This window comes from Carassius gibelio, chromosome A22 (genome assembly GCF_023724105.1).
Source record: "Carassius gibelio isolate Cgi1373 ecotype wild population from Czech Republic chromosome A22, carGib1.2-hapl.c, whole genome shotgun sequence".
NCBI lineage: Eukaryota > Metazoa > Chordata > Actinopteri > Cypriniformes > Cyprinidae > Carassius > Carassius gibelio.
The window spans coordinates 9,392,866-9,414,114 of record NC_068392.1 but is presented as its reverse complement, the minus strand read 5'-3'; the positions used below and the strand labels follow the sequence as shown (position 1 = coordinate 9,414,114).

The window sequence follows — 21,249 nt, the reverse complement described above, 5'->3', positions numbered from 1 at the left end:
ATCATTTATTCCTGTGATGCAAAGCTGAATTTTAAGCATCATTAGACCAGTCTTCAGTGTCACATGATCCTTTAGAAATCATACTAATATGATGTTTTGGTGTTCAAGGAACATTTATTATTATATTCAGTGTTGAAAACAGCAGGATAATTTGATAAATAAAAAGTAAAAAAAAAACTTTTTTTTCAATAAAAGTATTAATTATTTTAAAGTCCCCCTATTATGCCATTTTTAAGGTTGCTAATATTGTTTTATGAGTCTCCTAAAACAGGCTTACATGCATGCAAGTTCAAAAAACACGTTAACAAAAAACAAATATAGTTTGACCTAATTTATAAATGATTTGTAAACGACTCGTGTGAAGCAGTTCAAAGAATCTGTCTCTCTAAACCGTGGGCCCTCACTGCTGTGATTGGTCAGATGGCGCAGTCCTTTGTGATTGGTCCAGAGCAGTAGAGAGATTGGCTCTGGATTGGTCTACAGCAAACAGCACGGTAGCACACCTATTGCCATGACAGAATGACAGCCCTGGAGACTTTTTCAGTACATAGAAAAGATGGTATCACTTACCAATTTGAGCTGGAGTCTGATAAAGAAATGGTTGAATTGATTGATGGACAAGAGATGGATTCACAAGCATGACTGGAGCAGGATTTTCTCAGTTGTAAGAATCAAGTGTTAACAATTTTGTGGTAATTATAAAATGTGATAAAAACAAACTTACTCTCACAGCGTAGGATACAGGGTCTTCTTGGCATGCTGTTAATCACGAGCAAATTTTACTTCGCAAGTTGTTCACGATGAAAAACATGGGCGGGCATTATATAAATGTTTCTTTGTGATGTACAGCCGTAACAGAATAAAATTCAAATTCCTGAGGCGAATGCGAGCCGACTCTTTATTGCGATAATTTATCGTGCATTGTCAGCTTCACAACTTTGTAAACTTCATAACATTTATAATGTAAAATTGACTATAAATTGATTATCGGCCATAACTAATTAATTACTATTAGCTTATCAACACTGGCCATAATTCTGAACATAGCAATACACTAGACAAGGAAAGCTGAACTAAATAAAATAGAAAGATTAATGTTTTTTTTATCGTAATTGCCCTACTAATCTTGTGCCGTTTGAATGTGACAGCACCCAGAGTAACTTTTTCCTCTCTTGAATATTTAATTTCTCAATCAATGTGTCTGGATTTGCCATTGCAAACACGTTTGGCCGCACTTAGCATGCTTAGTTTGTTTCTCTAATTGCATTATCTTCGACTGTTTCCAAACAAGTGTCAGCATGATTTTCCTCTATCTCCTGGGATTGTCTGCCCTGAGTTTGCAAGCTCTGCTTTCCCAGCCAGTCATGTGAAACCCATTGAATTCTGTCTTTGCAGCCCGATAACTCGCACTCATTTGGCTCTTCCTAACATAGTCACCCTACAAGACCTTCACCAATAGATGAAAGACTGAGATAAACAAAGAGCAAACAAGGACAAAATGATACAACTCAAGTTTAACATCAGACCACATAAAGCAAACAGTGACAAAGATAGTTGACGAAAACCGTCATGTTTGCTAAACTCTTCTAAATCAGTTAAATAGCTGATTATATGCCTGAATCCCTACAAAAAGAGTTCCAGATATTGTCTCTCATCAGGACGTAAGAGGTGCACACTGCTCTAAGAACATCAGGAACCCCAAACTGATGAAATCTGTAGCTTTTCCCTCATGAGGATGAGTGGCAGAGTCCAGAGTTTAGATGACTTCCATGTGCTCCCGCTCACCGTGACACATCAGAATGTGAGCGGTGTCCTTAAGTAACTCTTGAGGAGAACATGGGAAACCCCTGATGGTGATCCATACCATGCTGCAAGCCTGATGACTTTTTTCCCCTCACATCATGTATTTTGTCTTCTATTCCCACTCCGTGAAAGACAGCTCTAGCCTCTAGTGGACAACAGAAGGGCGGCGCTAGAGATCAGAGAAGATTAGAGGAACCGCGTGAGGCATCTGTCAGGGTCCCGTGCCGCAGGCCGCCCCTGCTGTGGCAACACTCTCATGGGCTGAGGTCATGAAATAATCTCCTAAGCTTCTGTAATTCACATCATCTGCAAGCCTCTGATGTGATTATCAGACGGCCACTTTTCGTCCTGAATCCTGATCTGAAACATTAGTTCGTTTAGCTCAATTGGTTTTGGAAGCCAAAGGATTTTTCTTCTTCCTTGAAGGAATTCCCCCTTCTCGTCCGGTGATGACTATTTCCTTCCTGTTTTCAGTGTTTACTGCCAAATAACAAATCAGTTTATTGAAACACAATGTCTTTTTTAGAGACCATATCGAAGTACTTTCTTCCTTCTTCTTACTTTCCGCGGCTAATGATTTTTCAGTCTTATTTTTCATGTCTAGTCCTAAATAACAAATCCATTTTTTTAAATAATACACTTTTAGATGTTTTTGCAGGCCAAACCAAACCTTTTTTTTTCCCGTCCTTTTCATCTCCACCAAAACTTTTAGTGTTTCCACCTAAATATCAGTCAGTTAAAATAAATGGCCAGAAGTCAAATCAAATAACTTTCTTCCTTCATAAAGGAATTCCCCCTTCTTATCTCTGCAAGTAATTACTTTTTTAAAATCATTATAAACGAATATATTTATTGAAATATAATGCGTTTTAAAGGTCAAACTGATGGATTTTCTACTTTCTTAAATGAATCTTGTCTCCGCCTCTGATGACATTTCTGTCCTCTTTTTAGTGTTTCCTCCTAAAAACAAATCCATTTATTGAAATGTGATGTATTTAGATGGTTTTGGAGGCCAAACCGAAGAATTTACTTCATTCCTGAAGGAAATCCCCCTTCTCATCTCCACCACTGATGACTTTTTCGCCCCATTTTTAGTTTCCTCCTAAATAACAAATCCATTTATTGAAATAAAATGCGTGTAGATGCAACACATTGTGACATTACAAGTCACAAGGCAGCAATTGTTCTCTGGTAATGTTTTTAGAAAGGTTAAAGAAATGTCAGGTACCTTTAATGCTTCCTTCAGGTTTCAGTTGAACTTGTTTATTGCCTTCACTAGTTTTTTTTTTCTTTTTCTCTATTATCTGAATGTTATGTGAAATAAAACCAATGTGCGCTTCGTTTCAATGAAAATCTCTATCCTGGTCGCTTTCTCATCTTTTTTTTCCCCCTGTCTTCCAGTAAAGATAATTGTGCTTTACAGGAAGAGGACATTTGGGAACTCAATAGTAATCAGTATTGATTGTCCTTTGTGGCAGGGGGTTAAAAAGATGGACACCTCCTCTTACTGAGATGCATTGACTGCCCAAGCATTCAACGGCATAAGAAATATGGATGAAACCTCAGAGATTGTTAAGTGTTTTTTTAAAGAATAATAGTCTAGTTTACTTCCTTAAGTCCCTGGTCTTTTTTGTAGAGAATAACAAAATGCATTCATAATCCTAGACTTTTTTTTGCGGTAGGCATTAATATTAACCATTTCTCTTACATTTTGTGTCATTGCGTTCCTATTTACCGTTATATGTCACTTTTTTTATGCATGAAAACCAGCCGCTTCAATGCAATGAAAATATTGATCTGCTATGAACAGGGCTTCACCTTGTGAATGATGTTGTATTTCATATTTATGGTGTTTTAAACTGTTCTCTGGTATATTATCAACTTCCTAACAAGGAACGCAAGTTAATTTGTGCTTCACGCTTCAGAGACTTTCCCTTGTGTAATAATCGTTGTCCCTTCATGTGATACCAAGTTGTTTATTCCCTTAATTTATACTGCTCTGTGGCTCAAAATGTCTCAATTTTGTATCCTCACTAGGAAGTCTATTCAGGTATTATCCTTTTGTACATAAGAGCCGTCACACAAGTCTCAGGTGGCTTAGTCAATAAAAGCCTTCATAGGACTTGCATGAAACTTAACTCCCCTCTAATGATGATAATAGATCTATTCATAGTGTCTGGAGAGGAACTAACTAATAGACTATATTTAGGTCTGTTTCATCTAAAAATAACAGTTGTGTCATGTGTAATTGCCTTCATGTTGCTCCAACTGACTTTTTGAGTTTACATGCTTTCTCCCCATTGGAGGGTATTTCTCACTGATGAATGTGACGCTTAAACACTGACAGATTAGCTGCTGCTTCATGCTCGCTCACTGGTTTTTCCACCGTTATGGACGTCCTGTGTCTCTTGTGTTTGTGTACTCAGGTCATGGTGAGAAGACGTTGACCGGATTGCTCAGGTTTAAAAAGTGTGGGCTTCGGCCGTCATGTACTAAACTGCAGTCTGATGCCATCGCTCTCCATTCCGCCTGCCATGGACGGGCACAGCTTTTCACATTTAGACGGACATCAGCTGGATGCCGGGGGGTTTATCCTGGCACCCCCTATGGTAACTCTCTTAAATTTGCCTCTCATTTTGCATCATGTCTTAGCATCTAAAAGAGGATTTTTATTTTGGTCGCACCAATCAAAAATGTTTTAATCTATAACCTTTCAGTTGCTAGCCTAAATTGGTATAGAGTCACAGTTGTTAGCACAGGGATATAAGCATAGTTGGTATAAAAGCGCATTTGCTGTGACGACTAAGCTACTGCTCCTAGTGAACACTCTTTTATTTGTCATAATGTAGTTTATGTTTCGTTTTTCAAAAACTCGGGTCATTCACTCTGATATCTAGCAAAACCTCAAAACGTTGGTGTGTGTGGGTAACAGAATGACGTCTTTGTGGTCACGGGTGTCATTTTAACAATTGGTTGACGCAATTCCTGATAAGCCATGCAGCTTTTTCTTGCCGTTTTTTGTGCAAATACTGTTATCATGTATCTTATATTGTGACAGTGTTGAATACAATTCAAAGAATAAGGTGGTTTAAAATGGAAAAAGGAAGTGTAGGGTAAATATTTGGGCACTTTTGGATTACGGTGATCTTATCACGAGTGTACTTTTTGACTTTTAGACACAGATTTTGGATACAGACAGAATGACTCGCTATTTTTATGTATGCTATACTCGGCTCCACTCAAAGTTGTAATGTTTATAAATGCTATATTTGTTTTAGTTCCTATTTTATTTTCAGTGTGCCATTCCCACTTAGTAAAGTTTTTATTTTGTGATGTGACCCTCTCTCTCCCTCTCTCTGTCACACACACACACAAACACACACATAAAAAAACCGCTAAACTCCACATTTGAACAATCAATCGCAAATACTTAAACTAGTAACAAAACATATTTACAGTAGCTGATTCAGAAGCACTACATTGTCGCAGCAAAGTCAGAATGACGTCCTCTCCTGGATTCACCAAACAGTCATCCATAAAATTAGGGGTGCTCCGATCACGATCGGCCGATCGTTATGCGCATCTCGTCAGTAAAGCCGGTTTTCTAATCAGCGGTTAATTCCATCAGGTGCATGATTTCTCATAGAGCAGCTGTTACTACAAAGAGCCGTTGTTAATAGAGAAGATGCGCAAATCGCGTTAATTTTCAGCGTTTATTGGCCCATCTTCTCAGTTAACAACGGCTCTGTGTAGAAGCAGCGGCTCTATGTGAAATCACGCACCTGATGGAATTAACGGCTGATTAGAAAACCGGCTTTACTGACGAGATGCGCATTAACGATCGGCCGATCGTGATCGGAGCACCCCTACATAAAATGCATTGCTGTTCTGTTGTAATTCATCTTATAAATTCCTAAATGCATCTAATTTCGGAAGGCCAAATAAAGTGATTTTGCTTTCGACTAGCTACACACAGCATCTCCCTGACACGGCTGCTTCAACACTAACTGCAGTTACTGAAACCACACTTTCTAACTTTGCGTGAACATTTGGGCGGCATAACGCAAACATTTCAACATAGTGACGTAGAAATGTGGGAGCGTGTTTAAACGAGCCGTTTTAGGCGGGTGTGGCAGAGTCTTAACTTTTATAAGGAATATCTCTTTGGTTTTGAGACTTAAGTCTTTTCAACTTTACAGAGCTTCTTCATGCACCAAGAGCTTATAACACTCCAAAGAGAAAGGAAGAATTGAAATCGCATAATATGACCCCTTTAATATAAAATTCTCATATCAGCCATTTATTGATTATCGGACATATTTAATAGTTTTATCTACTTTTTGACTGTCTTCAGCCAAATCAGCAAAAATGTTAATAGTGGTACATCTCTACCTATCACCTAGAAACTTTGCCTCCAAACCTTTCACTTCCTCTATTTCAGAGCCACGTGTTTGCCAACAACCCTTGGAGCTTCTCCCATCCGAGCTACAGCTCGCCCTGTACCGTGCAATCTGAAAACCAGTAAGTACCCAAACTTCTGTCTAATCATGATATCTGATGCGGAGGTTTGGCTTGAAGTGTTTTCCAAAACTAGAGGAAACCTAAAAGAAGTCAGAATGAAACCATTTTTTGTTTTGCTTTACACGTGTTATCATGCATGTAATTCCACAGAAAAAAAAAAACATGTCTGTCTTGGTACTCTTCCATCAAAATCTAAAATGACTTTAGTTTTTGGTTGCCTATATTTTGGTTTTTCCAGTTTTTTACTATTATCTCTATTATCTACTTTACTATATCCCTGACGTGAACGCCATTCAATGTTTATTTTAAAAGAAGCATGTTGTCATTGTATTATGTTAGCCATTTACACAGGTCTCAACTTTTGCAAGCTGGGACAGTGGTTTTCTTATATAGTTATTTGATGATAAAAGACTTTGTGTTTGCAACTTTGATACAATACAGTATGTCACAACAAGTCCCTTCATGTCTTGGCACTCTGTAATGATTTTTCCTAAGCATCTGATTTGTTGTGCAAATGACTGACTCAGCTGCTTTTGTGTTAAAAAAAGATGGCATAGAAAATCTTGAAAGGGATAGTTCACCCAAAAATTAACATTTGGTTATCATTTAGTCTCCTAAACTCTAGTCTATACAATGACATTTTTAAAACACCATTTCTTTTGTTACTTTCTTCATCAAAATGTCCAACAAACATCTTTAAGAATGTATGCATTCTGAAACGATGTGTATTCATTCAGGGTTCGTTGCTACGCCTGATAATTTCACGTTGTCTTGTGATCAGGTGGCATCAGAGGTCATGTGAACCAATGGGTGTTTTGTTTACAGATACTGTTGGAAGTCCTCTGTGTGTATTTATAGTACACAGTAGTAATTTATCGTAGCAATATGGCACAGGGAAAGATATGGACGAGATATATGTGTGCAAAGGTCAATAATTCCGAAAACGCTGAAATAAGGGTCTCGGTTTTAGAAAGAATAACAGATTGTGGTTTATGCTATAGCGTCAGTGCTACTTCCTGTCTACCCACTCCTTGGTGGAAATCTCAATGCATTCACAGAATTTCTTTGCTGACAACATGAAAACCTTTAGTGTTGCTTTGACATTAATTTAAAAAAATATATATTTTGCATCAATTTATGCAGACAGACTAGGACAATACCAACTACACTGTTATTAGTATACTTCGAATTACATTCTTCCACAGCAATACAACCGACACCAGTTTTCCCACTTGAATGAGTCATAGCTAAACAGATGATTCAAACCTTAAAAATGTTGTTCATTTTGACAATATTATTGTTATTTTATATTCTTAATTTTAGTTAATATATTAGTGTTAATAGTTTATTATTATATAAAATGAAAACATTTTAATAAATCAAGCAATTATATTATTATTAATTCAATATTTTTATTATTATTATTATTATTATTAAAATGATTTGTATATTTAATATTTGTAATATTAGTAAAAATATAATATTTTAAATTAGTGGTAATTATAACTTTATAACTTTATAAAAGAATTAATAGAAAATAAAGAATAATTAAGAACAATACAATCATTCTGATTATTATTGTTACTACTTTTATATATTAATAATTATATTATTCATTACCATCAATTAAATGTAATATTAACAAATAAAAATAATTAATAATTTCTACATTAGAAAAATAACCTTTATTATTATTATTTTATTATATTTCATGTTTAAAATATTAGTATTGTTGGTACCAATAATAACTTTAAAAAGATGGACAATAACTACAGACTTTGTGATTAATAATATTATTAATACTAATACTACTGTACTATTATTAATACAATAATAACTATAATTAACAATATTGTTTATTTATTATTGATAGTAATTGCTATTAATTGTAAGTATATTACCAAATGAAATAATAAATGATAATACCAAAAACAATGACAGTAGTAATAAATGAGTCAGAGTGTTAAGCGAATGAAAATATATCTATGTTAAACTTATAATTAGCCTCTAGCACACAACACTGGTGAGTAAAATCTAAGAATTTATTAGCCAATGGCTAACAATAGACTTTATTTAGTTGCCCATATTGAAGATTTAGTTGCATATGTGAGTGATTTACTCTGAATGAAATGAATGTCTACCTTTTAATTATTGATAGTCTATGTTCGAATGCGTCACTTGTTTTCATGACATTTGTCTCACAGGTTAAACTGTTGACTCTATAAACTTGGACTTACAAACACACTCTTATCACTTGTACTGGGCATTGCCGGCTTATTAACATCGGGAAGGTGTTCTGAAGTTTTTGTTTAGTCCTTAAGTTTGCTACTCCTTTGTTTTGTTTTAGTTTCTCTTTATAGTTTTTCTTAAATCAGAAGGTTTCTTTAAAAAAAAAAATGCTAGAACACAAGTGATAATTGCATGTATTTTCCCACAAATTTCCCATAAACCTTGTTGCAGTTAAACTTCCAAGTTTGTACCATCAAACCCTTGCAACAGCCACATCACTTCCTGCGGAAGCTGCCATTTTGATGTGATGTCAGTGGAGGGATAACTTAGGAACAGTTGTTTTCAATGAATGAAAACATTTATATAGTGCTGTATTGTGTATTGCTGTACACCCGAAGCACTTTGTATGATATACAATCATATGAGGGGTATCTCTCCTCACCCACCTCCAGTGTACAACAGGGCCAGTGCATTCACCACACTCCAGCTATGGGTGGAGAGGAGAGAGAGAGATAGAACCAGTTCAGCGAATGGGAATTATGAGGAGACCATGACTGACATGGGCCAGTAGGGGGAATCTGGCCAGGACACCGGGGATACACCCCTACTCTTTACGAGAAGTGCCATTGGATTTTTAAGGACCTTGGTTTAACGTCTCATCTGAAGGACACCACTTTTTACAGCATAGTGTCCCGGTCACTATACTGGGCCATTACGACACACTTCTTCCAACCACAACCTAGTTTTCCCAGGAGGTCCCCCATCCAGGTACTGACCGGCTCAACCCTGCTTCCTGTATCTTCAGTGCGCAACCAGTCTTAGGCTACAGGGTGATTTTGTGCCATTTAATTTGTTGTTAAACTCTCATCTGTTAATTGTTGTTTTACAGGTTTGGAAAGTTTAAGTCCGGTTGTGTTGGGTGTTTAGATTATTTCATTGGATTGTTACACAATTAAAAAAAATTTAAGGAGGGGCATCAGCCAATAAATATAGGCTTGCTGGCTGAAAGTAAGTCAGTTATTGTTCTGATTGTGGATTGAGCAGTTTTGCACCCTTGGGTCATTTGGTTTAGCCAAAGTAGCACATTGTTGCCTTTTTTATTGGAACAGTTTTTATTTATTTTTGTTTCCTCATGCACTGTAAATATTTTTCCACCTTTCAATAAAACCAAATTTTTTTTGGATTATTGCACCAACATTTTGTACAGGACGTCTTTCCTTTTCCACTCCAACTGGTTGGCCCCCTTACAATTTGTCTTAAATCTAAATAATATTTGTTGATTCTGACACAAAAACAGTTTGAGTCAGTAATAGTGTCTTCCAGACATGTAGGAACGTCACCAGTACAGTTGTTACGAACCCTATTTTCAAAAATGCTCGTTTGAAAAGTGTTCTAGTAACATAAACAAACACGCGAGCCAAAAAGACAGATCAATCGTTTTATTAGACACAAATCTTTACCATGTATCATCATCACTAGCAGAATAAGAGACAGTAACACGAACGAAAGAACTAAACTAGGCAAACTAACATTCATCAAAATAAACAAATACAGATCAACGAGACATCAACCAAATACAGAACACAACTTATCGTCAGCGGCCGGCTGGATGTCAGGATGATAGAACAGTGAACCATACACACAAAACTCCTCGTCAAGTGTATGTCACGCTCTTTACAGAGCTTAAACAGTGACTGTAGTGATCACGCGACTGTCAGCAACACACCACCACACATATGATCCTCATCTCCTTAGCTTAACCTCCGAGAGGAAAGACAAACCAAATCAGCAGCAAAAAAGGAAAACAAACAATAAACACTGAACCCCCAAGGCTTGGGCCCGTAACACAGTAGGAAAAAAAAAGTTCTGGTGCCATATTTAATTGAACACAATGAAAACAAGCATTAAAAGAGAGGCGTATAGTTCATTCAACTTGTCATAATGTGTTGAACAAAAAGTGCTGAACGCTCAGCAGATAAAGGTGTCTAGACTTGGTTTGTGAGTGTTATTAACCACCACGCTCTGTCTGAAAGCAATAAAATGCTCAGACAAAAAACTGGTTGTTTCAAGAGACAATATACTTTATTAGTATTTATTATCTAGCCTGAAAATGATTTTATAGTCCATTTTCCTGAACCGTTCGCTTCATATACAAGTGTTTTTTCTAAGAGGGATGAGATTACACTGGGCAGAGGCGGTGCATTATGGGATGGGTTCAGTGTTCCAGAGGTTAGTGCAGAGTGAATGGTAATGTGTGGATGGAATGTGCCTGAATCGATGTGCCAAACCTGCGGAACAATATCAGAAGAAGGGGATTTCCAAATAACCTCTGAGTCTGAGGAGATTTAAATATGCACTATTTTATTTGAGGAACACCAATGCACTGTTACGCAGCTGTAATATTTACTTAATTTTTACTTTATTAATAAATATTTATGTTCTTATAGTGTCATGTTCAAATTCGTTTTTTATTAATCTTTTATATAAAAACAAACAGCTACTCCGACCTGAAATAATTTTTAACACAAAGCCCATTTGAGCAAAGAAAAAATTATATAAAACAAAAATATCATAGACTAGTAGTGTGTTTCCATTCAATCCAGTCTTAATAAAAATCTTGCATGTATTATTTCCATATAATATTATTAATCGAAATTGTGACTGTTTTGGTCAAATATGCTCCCGAAATGTAAGCTGTGCGACCCCAAAATATATTTGGGAGCATTTGTGCGAGTGGACTTAATTGTTGTGGTGAGACCTGTCATCATTTCTCTGCTAAACGACCGCTCCACCATTCTATCCAACATTCTTAACTTTAATATTTAGTATCACAATTTAAAATGACTTTTCTATGTGAAAATATTATAAAATACAATTTATTTCTGTGATGCTAAGCTGAATTTTCCACTCCAGTCTTAAATGTTATATGAAACTTCAGAAATCATTTATTAAATTTTTGTGTGTATTTTTTTTTTATGATGAATAGAAGTTTATTCAGAAATACAAATCTTTGTAACATTATTAATATCCTTACTGTGATTTTCCATTAATTTAATGCATACTTGCTAAAATTATAAATCCAAACTAACCGCAAACCTTTGTTTGAACGGTAATGTAAATGCCTTATTATTTTATATTTTTAGAATTTAGTGCAATTTTTTTTGAATATTTACATATGCTCAGTGGCAGCTTGCTGTCGAAGCAGTTCAACTGTATTATCCTAACTAGCAACACAATAAAAATATCCACCTCGGTGTGAAGCTTCCTGAAATGTATCGTGGTGATTTCCCACAAAGTTAAGTGAAGTGAAAGAAAGGGAACTGAAAGTGAGCGTCACATGACAGGCACGACTCGTGAGGTACTTAATGAATGAATGACATACGACTGTAGGCCATCAGTGAAGGCACTTTTGTATAGTTATACAAATCTCTGAACTTTTTTAGAATTAAATTTAAACCGTAAAAATGAAAACGTAATCATTATTTACTTACTTTTTGAGTACGGTCTCTTTAAATATACGTTTTACTGTTTCTTCAATATACGTTGTTTTTCTTTTTTTGTCCCACTGTAATTTTATTGATCACATTGCTGTCATTAGGACGTGACTGTTTGTTTTTATGACACGAAAAGGAGAATTTCCTTCTTCCTTTTTTGCCTGTCTGTTTACTGTACTCGTGATCCATCATGAAACTCTGAACGTTGCTCTTACATTTCTTCGGTCTCATTTCTCAGGCAGCAGCTCATCAACGGCCCATTGGACATGCCCACGGATTTGTTTCCCAATGGTCTCAACGACTTTGACTTCCCTGGTCTGAATCTCTCTCGGAATGACGACCTCCCTCCGGTAAGACACTGCTGTTCAGGACGTTGGCATATTTTGGAGGCTCTGATCCTCCTTGTGTTGTGCTCACGGCTGATGTCATCTTACAGAGACTTGTTATCGATAAGCACATATAGTTACTTGGTTGTTGGCGAGTTTATTATGTGTAGCATCTTTCCTTTCTGTTATTTTTTAACAGTTTTACAGTTGACTTTTTTTCAGGAAGCTTTTTAGGAAATTTCAGGTCTGCAAATCAGAGTTTGAGTTGATTTGAGTGGCAATTTTTAGTGCTTTTTTAGGTTCTGTAAAGCAGTGGATGGGTTGTTATCACGGAGTCAAAGTTTGGACTGTTAGTAGGGCTGCTCGATTATGGCAAAAAAATTATTTTTTGATAAGTATTGAGTTATTATGATTAGTATTGAGCTCCAGTTGGCACAAATTTGTCTGTCACTTGTTCAAGTTGCTAACATCCCCATGGTTTGTGACATTTGCAAGGTTTATTTGCATGGTAATCTATTTCCTGCTAAGTTCATAAAACCATTGAAATGTAGTTTTTATGATAAACAATATGGTACTAGGTTTGGTACTGGATCGCCACTGAAGACGACATGCAGAAACATAAACCTCAAAGACTGCTTTCAGCAAAAAAAAAACACTTTATGTAAAAATCATTCTAAATATAAAACAGGTTTTCTGAATATTTTTCCCATTTGCCATTGTCCCACTGCCATTGAAATGCTTCCACTCACATTTCTACAGAACAAATAATTGTTTTTTATGAAAAGGTGCCTCCCAAGCAGGGCAGATGGTAAAAAGAATACCAAAACAGACTGATCGGTGTTGTCACACCTTTTCCCCATCATGTTTAGACCTGCGTCCCGCACCTATAAGTGGAAAATAATGGGGAATAAATTTGGATCCACCCTTCTGACCCTTGCATAACAGCAGGAGCTGCTCATTTCATGCACTGCGGCTCTCTGCCATGTTCACTGTGTAGGAGTCAGACACCAGCGACAAATTCTCTGGCTCCAGGCAGCGCTGTAGCACTTTAATCACCACACGCTCTGACACTGAAACAAAATCACTCAAGCACTGGTTTCAGTTCCCGCCTCACTGTAGCTAAGTTTACTTGAGTGTTTGTAACAGGAACATTACCTAAATAGATAAACCCATTTCAGTCTCAATGGGTTGAATGGGGGAAAATACAAAAATAAAGCTAAATAAAGGAACCTGTTTAGGAGTGTGGGTTGATAGGAAGCATACAAAAGAGAAAAACACTTTAAATGAAGTATTCAGACTGGATGATAAACAGGGAAGCAGTGATACCATTTTTTTCAGAATTGATCCGATACCGAAAATTCTGAGCATCTGCCGATACCGATCCAATCCGATACCAGCACAGTTTCTTTTTTTTAATCAATGTAGAATTTCTATACTTCTCTGTGTTGACCTGATCACCACTATTTTGTGTTAATCACAATCTACTACATATACACAACTTCATTTTAATGAAAAATAACAAGTGAAAAAATATATAATCATAATCTATGACAAAAATACTATTATAAACTAAGTGGATAATTCAGCAGTGAAAGATACTCAAAATTCTAGAAAAATCACGGGTTCACAATACTTGTACAATAACAGAATAGGCTAGTAAACGCACACTATCGGATTTGGATCAGTCTCGTCTGACCGATACCTGATCCTCAGAAAATGCAGATATCGGAGCCGATAATGATAGAGTATCGGATCGATGCATCCCTAATGATAAAGATTTTTTTTTTTTATAGAGGTTTTTTTTATTTTCAGTATTCATGATATTTATTGAATGTTAGACAAAAGCTGACAAATATATTATATTAAATATTAAATTTGTTTCACATAAATATTAAATGTTCATCTTCAGTTCTCTCTTCACAGCAGTTCAGTCAGTGAACTGTTTGAGTACATTAATTACTCCGGGATATTGGTTTATTTCGGCTCTGAGGGAGTGTTAGCCACGTTAAAAAAGTAAATAACTTAAGTAATTTGTGGATTAAATCCTACTGGAGACGTAAACCGTTTCAAACGATTCAGTCCGATTTGATGAACTGGTTCAACCGGTTCACTAAGAAGAAACGGTTAAATCGAACGATTCATTCATGAACCGGACATCACTAATACAAAGGGAAGAGAAATTGATACATATTGTATTAAATCTGTGCATTAGTTTATTTAGCCTTTTCTTTGAACAGTTTTAAACCTCAGTTACTGTGTGCTCTTGAAGAGAGTTTCATCGTTTTGATTGTAGTAACCGAACGGGACACGCTGTTTGAACACTGAATGGAGGATGACAGACAACCGCAGCGGAAACAAGAGTTTATGTGAACTTGAATTTAATTACTTCATTATTAATCTACGGAACGGCTTCGAAACACTTGAAATATGTTCTCAAAAACGTTTTGGTGCTTAATAATGTTTTTGTGCCTTTCGTGGGGCTCAACAATAACAGAATTGGATTTGGATCAGTCTCGTCTGACCGATACCTGATCCTTAGAAAATGCAGATATCGGAGCCGATAACGATACAGAGTATCGGATCGATGCATCCCTAATGATAAAGAAAAAAAATATTTTATTTTGTTTTTTTGCCTTTTTTATTTTCAGTATTCATATTTATTGAATGTTAGACAAAAGCTGACAAATATATTATATTAAATATTAAATTAATATTTTTTTTAAGTTGTGTGTATACATAGACATATCCTCGCAAATATTATGTAATTATTATACAAGTAATAATTATTATTATAATAATTATTATACAAGTTGTATAATAATTGCAATAATATTTTGAAAATGAATTTGGATTGTATTTTTATAATTCAATATTTTCATCTATTCATGTTAAATTATATTTTCCTGCTTATTTCCAATATTCAAAATATTTTGTCATCCTATAAATGGATCTTACATGCTTCTCAAAGTCCTGATTCAGAAAGCATTTAGTGTTCAAGCATTAAAAATGACACTTATTGATGATGCAAATGAGTTGTTGAAATTATTTATTGTTTTATGAAATAATTGTAACAGTCTGAAAAAACAAATAGACTCTGGGAATTAAATCCAAATCCAAAATCCCAAATGTAATGATTTAGCATGTTTAGTTACAGAGATGCTATGGTCAAATAGAAAGCACATTAAATTTGTGTCAAATCAAATCTTCCATCTGCTCTTGCTGACGTCAGGTTTTTTTTTGTTGGTCTAGTACAGTCGGATTTAAACATGTCTGGGTGATTCAGACTCAAGATAGGTGCATGGTGAATAAGACATCCTCTGTTGTGGTTAATGCCATGCTTTCCTTCAGAAGATCACAGTCATGGCACACAGCTGCTGCTAGGGAAGACTCTCCATCACACTGACACTAAGAAAATATAACTCATGAGCTCATGACTAATAGAGCGTGAAGCCTTCGAGAGAGCCACGCATGCTCTTCAAATGAATTCAGCCTAATATCCCCACAGCGTTTCTAATAACAAGTGCCACATACTCAATCTGTAAATGTTTTCAATGCAGTGAGCTTGTTCAGGATGTCGTTCCTCATCATGTGAAGCTCTCTCAGGATTTCCTCTTTTTGTTTAGACACGAATTGTTGTTTACAGGATGTACGACCGTACAATCAAAATAACGACAGACCACAAATCTTCTAGCCTTCCACCCACAGCTTGGTGCTCTATTTAAGATAGCTCTGTTTACAGGTTTGATTAGTGACGGATCACAACAACTTTTTTGTTTTTTTAATCAAGTATTTCTATTATTATTCATCAAAATATATTAATATAATATATAATATTATTTAAATATTTGTTTATATATGATAATGATAAATAAAAAGGGCATAATTTATTATGTGTATATCATGATATCTCTTTTTATTTACATTTTTTTTAACTTATAGTAATACTAATATTAATATTTATCATAATTTACATTGTAATGCTATTTTTAATATTCATCATAATTTTAATTTTTGTGTGTGTGACAGAGAGAGAGAATAATAAATGAAAAAAATTATGTTATCATTTATTGTGTATATAGGATATCATGTATAATAATAGTAATATTATCTATTAATTTATATAGGATAATGAAGGCATTTATTTTGTGTATTTAATATAATTTTTTGTATGTGTCGAAATATCTCTCGGTTTTCTTTTTAAATAATAGTAATAGTACTGTAAATATCATACATTTTCATTTGTGTGTGTGTGTGTGAGAGAGAGAGAGAGAGAGAGCTGATAAATAAATATGTTATTTATTATGTGTATATAATATGTAATCACATATAATAGTTATATAACATGTATAAAAATTAACTTTTTATATTTTTAATATTTGTTTATTTGTTTTTTATATTTATAAATTCTGATAAATGGTGATACATACATTTAAAAAAATAATATAATATTATTTATTTTTATTAACAAAAAATAAAGAATAACAATAATGATTATATTATTTTATTATTTAAAAAATAAAATAGAATATATATATATATATATATATATATATATATATATATATATATATATATATATATATATATATATATATATATACACACACACACACACACGTTTTACATGTTTGTTTTCTCTTTGTATTAAACCAGAGGAAGTGTTATTAATCACACAGCGTTCTCACATCAATTGTTTTTTTTTTCTTCGCTTCTTTCTGGTAATCTTACTTGCACACATGAGAATTGTCACCTGTCACACATACTGTATTCCTGCACCTGGCCTGATGTCGTTGATAAGTTTGCAGCTGTGCAAAAGCACAGAGCTTTACTGAACCCAGCTGAGCGTTTGAAGAGACCGTGATTGCATTAGAGACAAACTGTGATTCTTTTCATGCTCATGCATGGACATGCAGTTATAAAACGAAGAAGAAAAAAGAAATCTGGTAATGAAGCTCTTATACAAATGCATTATTATTTCTCTTAGTTGTTTTTTCTGGCCCAGCTCTTAACTTCGCTTCTGATTGGCTACAGAGACGATTGTTAACGAGGAAGGAGGCATTTTCATGAGCTAAAGTGTTCATTTGTTCATCTGTTTCTCAAGTGGAAACATTCCTCTTGGTTTATTTGCTTTGATGAGCACGTAAGATGTTTCACAAACTAAAGGAAAAGACAACCTGAACTCTACAACACGAGAATGTGAAACCACAGGCCAACCACAAAGCTCACAGACCTGCATGCATTTGCGTACTCCTGTCACGGGCACGTTTTGTAGTGCATGCATCATCATCTGTGTCTCTGGGAGGGTCTTTGGAAAGCCTTTTTTTTTTCTTTTCTTGAACTACTTGACGTGTTTGAAAGCTCTGCAGGGATTCGTTTAAATGTTCAGATGGCTATAGGTGGGAGGTTGCCGTAAGTGGATTTCAGATGAAGCCTACAGTCGTTAATTTAGCCTACTCCACTTCGACTTAACTGGAAGCCATTGTTCTTACACACCTTACAAGGAAGGAGGATGTCTGTGTTTATCTTTCTCACTGCATTTTATTCAAAAGTGTCTTAGATATCAAATTCAAGATATTGTCGTCTTGTTTGCCATTTATTTTATGGTTTAAACACCTTATCAAAATTTTTATGTATATATTATGAACATACACATATTTTGTATATAATACAAAATAATGAATATTTTTTTTCAATAACATGCTTTTATTGCACATTTTATGCATATTTAAAATTGTTTATTTAAAAATATTTGTTTTATTTAATTTATAATAATTCAAATTATAAATAATACAATTCATTATTAATATATTTTGTTCTTAGTAACATACATTGTATTATGCAGTCTTATTAGTTTCATTTTTATGTTTTATATTTAACTTAAAACATTCTTGTTTATTCTATTTTATTTATCTACTTTAAATAATATATAAATATTATTGTGTGTGTATATATATATATATATATATATATATATATATATATATATATATATATATATATATATATATATATATATATATATATATATATGATGAAAGATATGATGAAAGATAAAAATATTCAATACAAATATTTTCCTCAGTAACAAATTTTACAGTGTACTTTATATTTGCATGTATTGTTACTTTTAGAATTAAAGTTTTATAGAGTTTCTAGATGTGTTTCTAGAGTTTCACATTCAATTTTGCTTTCAGGAAAATCATTCTGACTGCAAAGGTGACTAGTAACAGTACAGGAAGTGTGTGCACATTAACACGGTTTAATGCATGAACATAGAGATTACATGTATAAAACTTCTGCAGCGTTAGTTCATATTACCTTATGCTGTACATAATATTAAAATCTGCACCTTTCTTGTTCAGTAAATGAACAGCTCATCTTTCTCACTCCACCCCCTCAGTGGAAGGATATTAAACATACTTTAAGCTGATAATCAGTGACTCATGTTTACTGATATCTCCGTAATACTGAATCACACCACATCAAGGCGCCGTTCTGTCGCCAGTGCTACCAGTCACCGGCTACTTACGGCCATGATGTGCCTCCACCAGACATCGATTTCTATTACGAGCCATCGCGGGACTCCAAACTGATTAGACCCCGCTCAGATGGCCTGACGTTTGTTTCGGTAAGAAACCCAGGCAGGTGTTTATTCCAGTCTGATGCGTTTTGGGAAACCGGCCAATTGCATCTGAATTAATTTAGCATCTAAGGTGCCTTTAAAACTAGACTAGAGTCATAAAAACACTCGGTTAACTCGTTTCCATTCATAAGTGATGAACACAAAAAGGCAGAGCCCGGACTGAAATAAATGCACTCAGCTGGGAGCCACTAAACATCCTAATCATTAAATAATGATCTGCCAGCGTTAAACAGATCCAGTGCAGCCACCACAGCGCTCTGGAGAACCGTAGCGCTGCACTGTTTACACTACGAATGCGGTTGAGTTACACCATGTACTGTAAAGAGGGCCTGACTGCCAGTAACTCTAGTCACTTACCAACAAGGCATCATTTCCTGAAAGCTCCTCCCCTCCCCTCCCCCTCGCTCAGCTCCCCTCCCCTCTCAACCACCTTTAGCATTGAGGAACTAAACCACAATCAATATGAGTAAACCTCCATGCACATACCTGTCACTCCTCTTTTACTAGGAAGGGCACAGGGGTCTCTCAGCAGCCTAGAAACGTACCTGTTGTGCCGGCAGGAGAGCTGTTTTTCTGTCCACCCGTCAGGCTTTGGGAATGTTGCAGCTGTGAGCTTGCCGGTTCTTTCTCCAGCACATGGAAAGGATCTGTTGTTTCCAGGAGGTGAATGATAGTGACTTGGACCCATGTCACTCATGCAGTTTTGGACTAAGTTTTATGCACAGATGGGACGTCCTCCTCCCAAGGTAGAGCACATAAATCTCTTTAATGCGAGCCTTTTGTAGCATTTTACGGGGTTGAAAAATATAACATTGCCAGGTGAGAAATTCAGGTTTGATTGCCCAAGGAGAGACGTTTCTTGTCTAGTGCTCTACTTTATTTCCTTCAGATTATTTCCTTGATAAGAAAATGATTTCCTTGTAGCTTCTGAAGAGCTGCGATCTGTCGCACAGCTGTCAGGTTTCTATGATTTTGCCATTTTTAATGATGGGTTATCATTGCCTGCATTTTTTTGCAGTCATCTTTTCAGTGTTGGCTTTAAGTAATATAGTAAGTTATTATATACAGAGAAAATATAATATATATGTATATATATATATATATATATATATATATATATATATATATATATATATACTTTTTTGTACTTTTTATTTACTTATATAAATGTGTATATAATATTAAAATAATATATATATTATTATTTTTTTAAGTAATACTATATATACTGTATGTGTGTGTGTGTTTAATTTACTTTTAATTTATTTTAATTATTATATTAATATAATAAGATACATTATATGTGTATATATAATCCAAAATAGTATATATGTATTTAAATATTAAATATATAAATCACATTTTACAGTGTACTTGCATTATATTTCGGACTCACAATTAGTTCTTTTAGCATTTTATTTTGTTTTTATTTTAGTTTTTTAAATATGCGACAGGTTCTAGATTTATATTTTGTGTTCAGTTTTGCATTTAGGAACATTATTCTGATTGGAAAAGCTGACTGGTAACAATAAGCATGACAACGCAAAAGCTGATTTCCAGTAAGAGGTGGACACAGGTGACTCTTGGACTTGATGCAATTTTGTATTATTGCTCTTTTTGCATGAGATCATTTCTGCATTAGACTTTGCATTTTGAAATCTCCTTGCTGTTAAAAAGCACTAATGATTGCATCAATCTCAGGAAGTGGATGAACCACAGCAAAGTTTTTGAAATCTGACATGATTTTCGCACACAGATCTCTTCTAGTTCTTGAGTGAATTTTAGATGAGAATGTCCTGTGTGTTGCTTGAGTATGTTGTGGAGTGCACTTCCCTTTATTCCGCTCATCATGATTTGTGTTATCTGATGGGTTTGGGCCTCTATTTTGGGCCTGAGGCTGGGCGCCGCTCAGATTTTACAGGAACAGTATGTTGTAAAGAGCTGTTAAGGCACAATGAGTCTTCACTTCCCAAACCAACGACTTGCAGCAGCTTGCATGACATGAACCACATCTTCCTTGTGTTCAGATTTCCTTTGTGAACTTTTTCTTTTTTCTTCACGTTTGTTTGTTTCTTTCTTTCGTTCTGTTGTCTATTCTTTCATTTGCCTGGTTTGTTTGTCCATTCTTTTTTAAATTATCTGTTCTCTCTTTCTTTAGGTTAGCCTTTGTTTGTCAGCGTTTTACACTTGTCCGTTTTTGCTGTGCATTCTTTTGTCTGTCCTTTTTTTTGTC

The 21,249-nt window shown here is 34.9% G+C and overlaps 1 protein-coding gene across 3 annotated transcripts in view; it reads left to right on the top strand.

The window, feature by feature from the left end:
• Positions 1 to 21,249, top strand: part of LOC127943135 (protein strawberry notch homolog 2) — a 296,904-nt gene that overhangs the window by 257,067 nt on the left and 18,588 nt on the right. The window contains exons 2-4 of one of the 3 annotated variants that reach the window (XM_052539329.1): positions 4,230 to 4,412; positions 6,245 to 6,324; positions 12,286 to 12,397. In XM_052539329.1, coding sequence (XP_052395289.1) covers positions 4,311 to 4,412; positions 6,245 to 6,324; positions 12,286 to 12,397 — 294 coding nt within the window. In that variant the 5' untranslated portion in view covers positions 4,230 to 4,310. Of the gene's footprint in view, positions 1 to 4,229; positions 4,413 to 6,244; positions 6,325 to 12,285; positions 12,398 to 19,469; positions 19,763 to 21,249 lie in introns of those variants that run through there. The other 2 variants (XM_052539331.1, XM_052539332.1) reach the window with 2 other exon arrangements.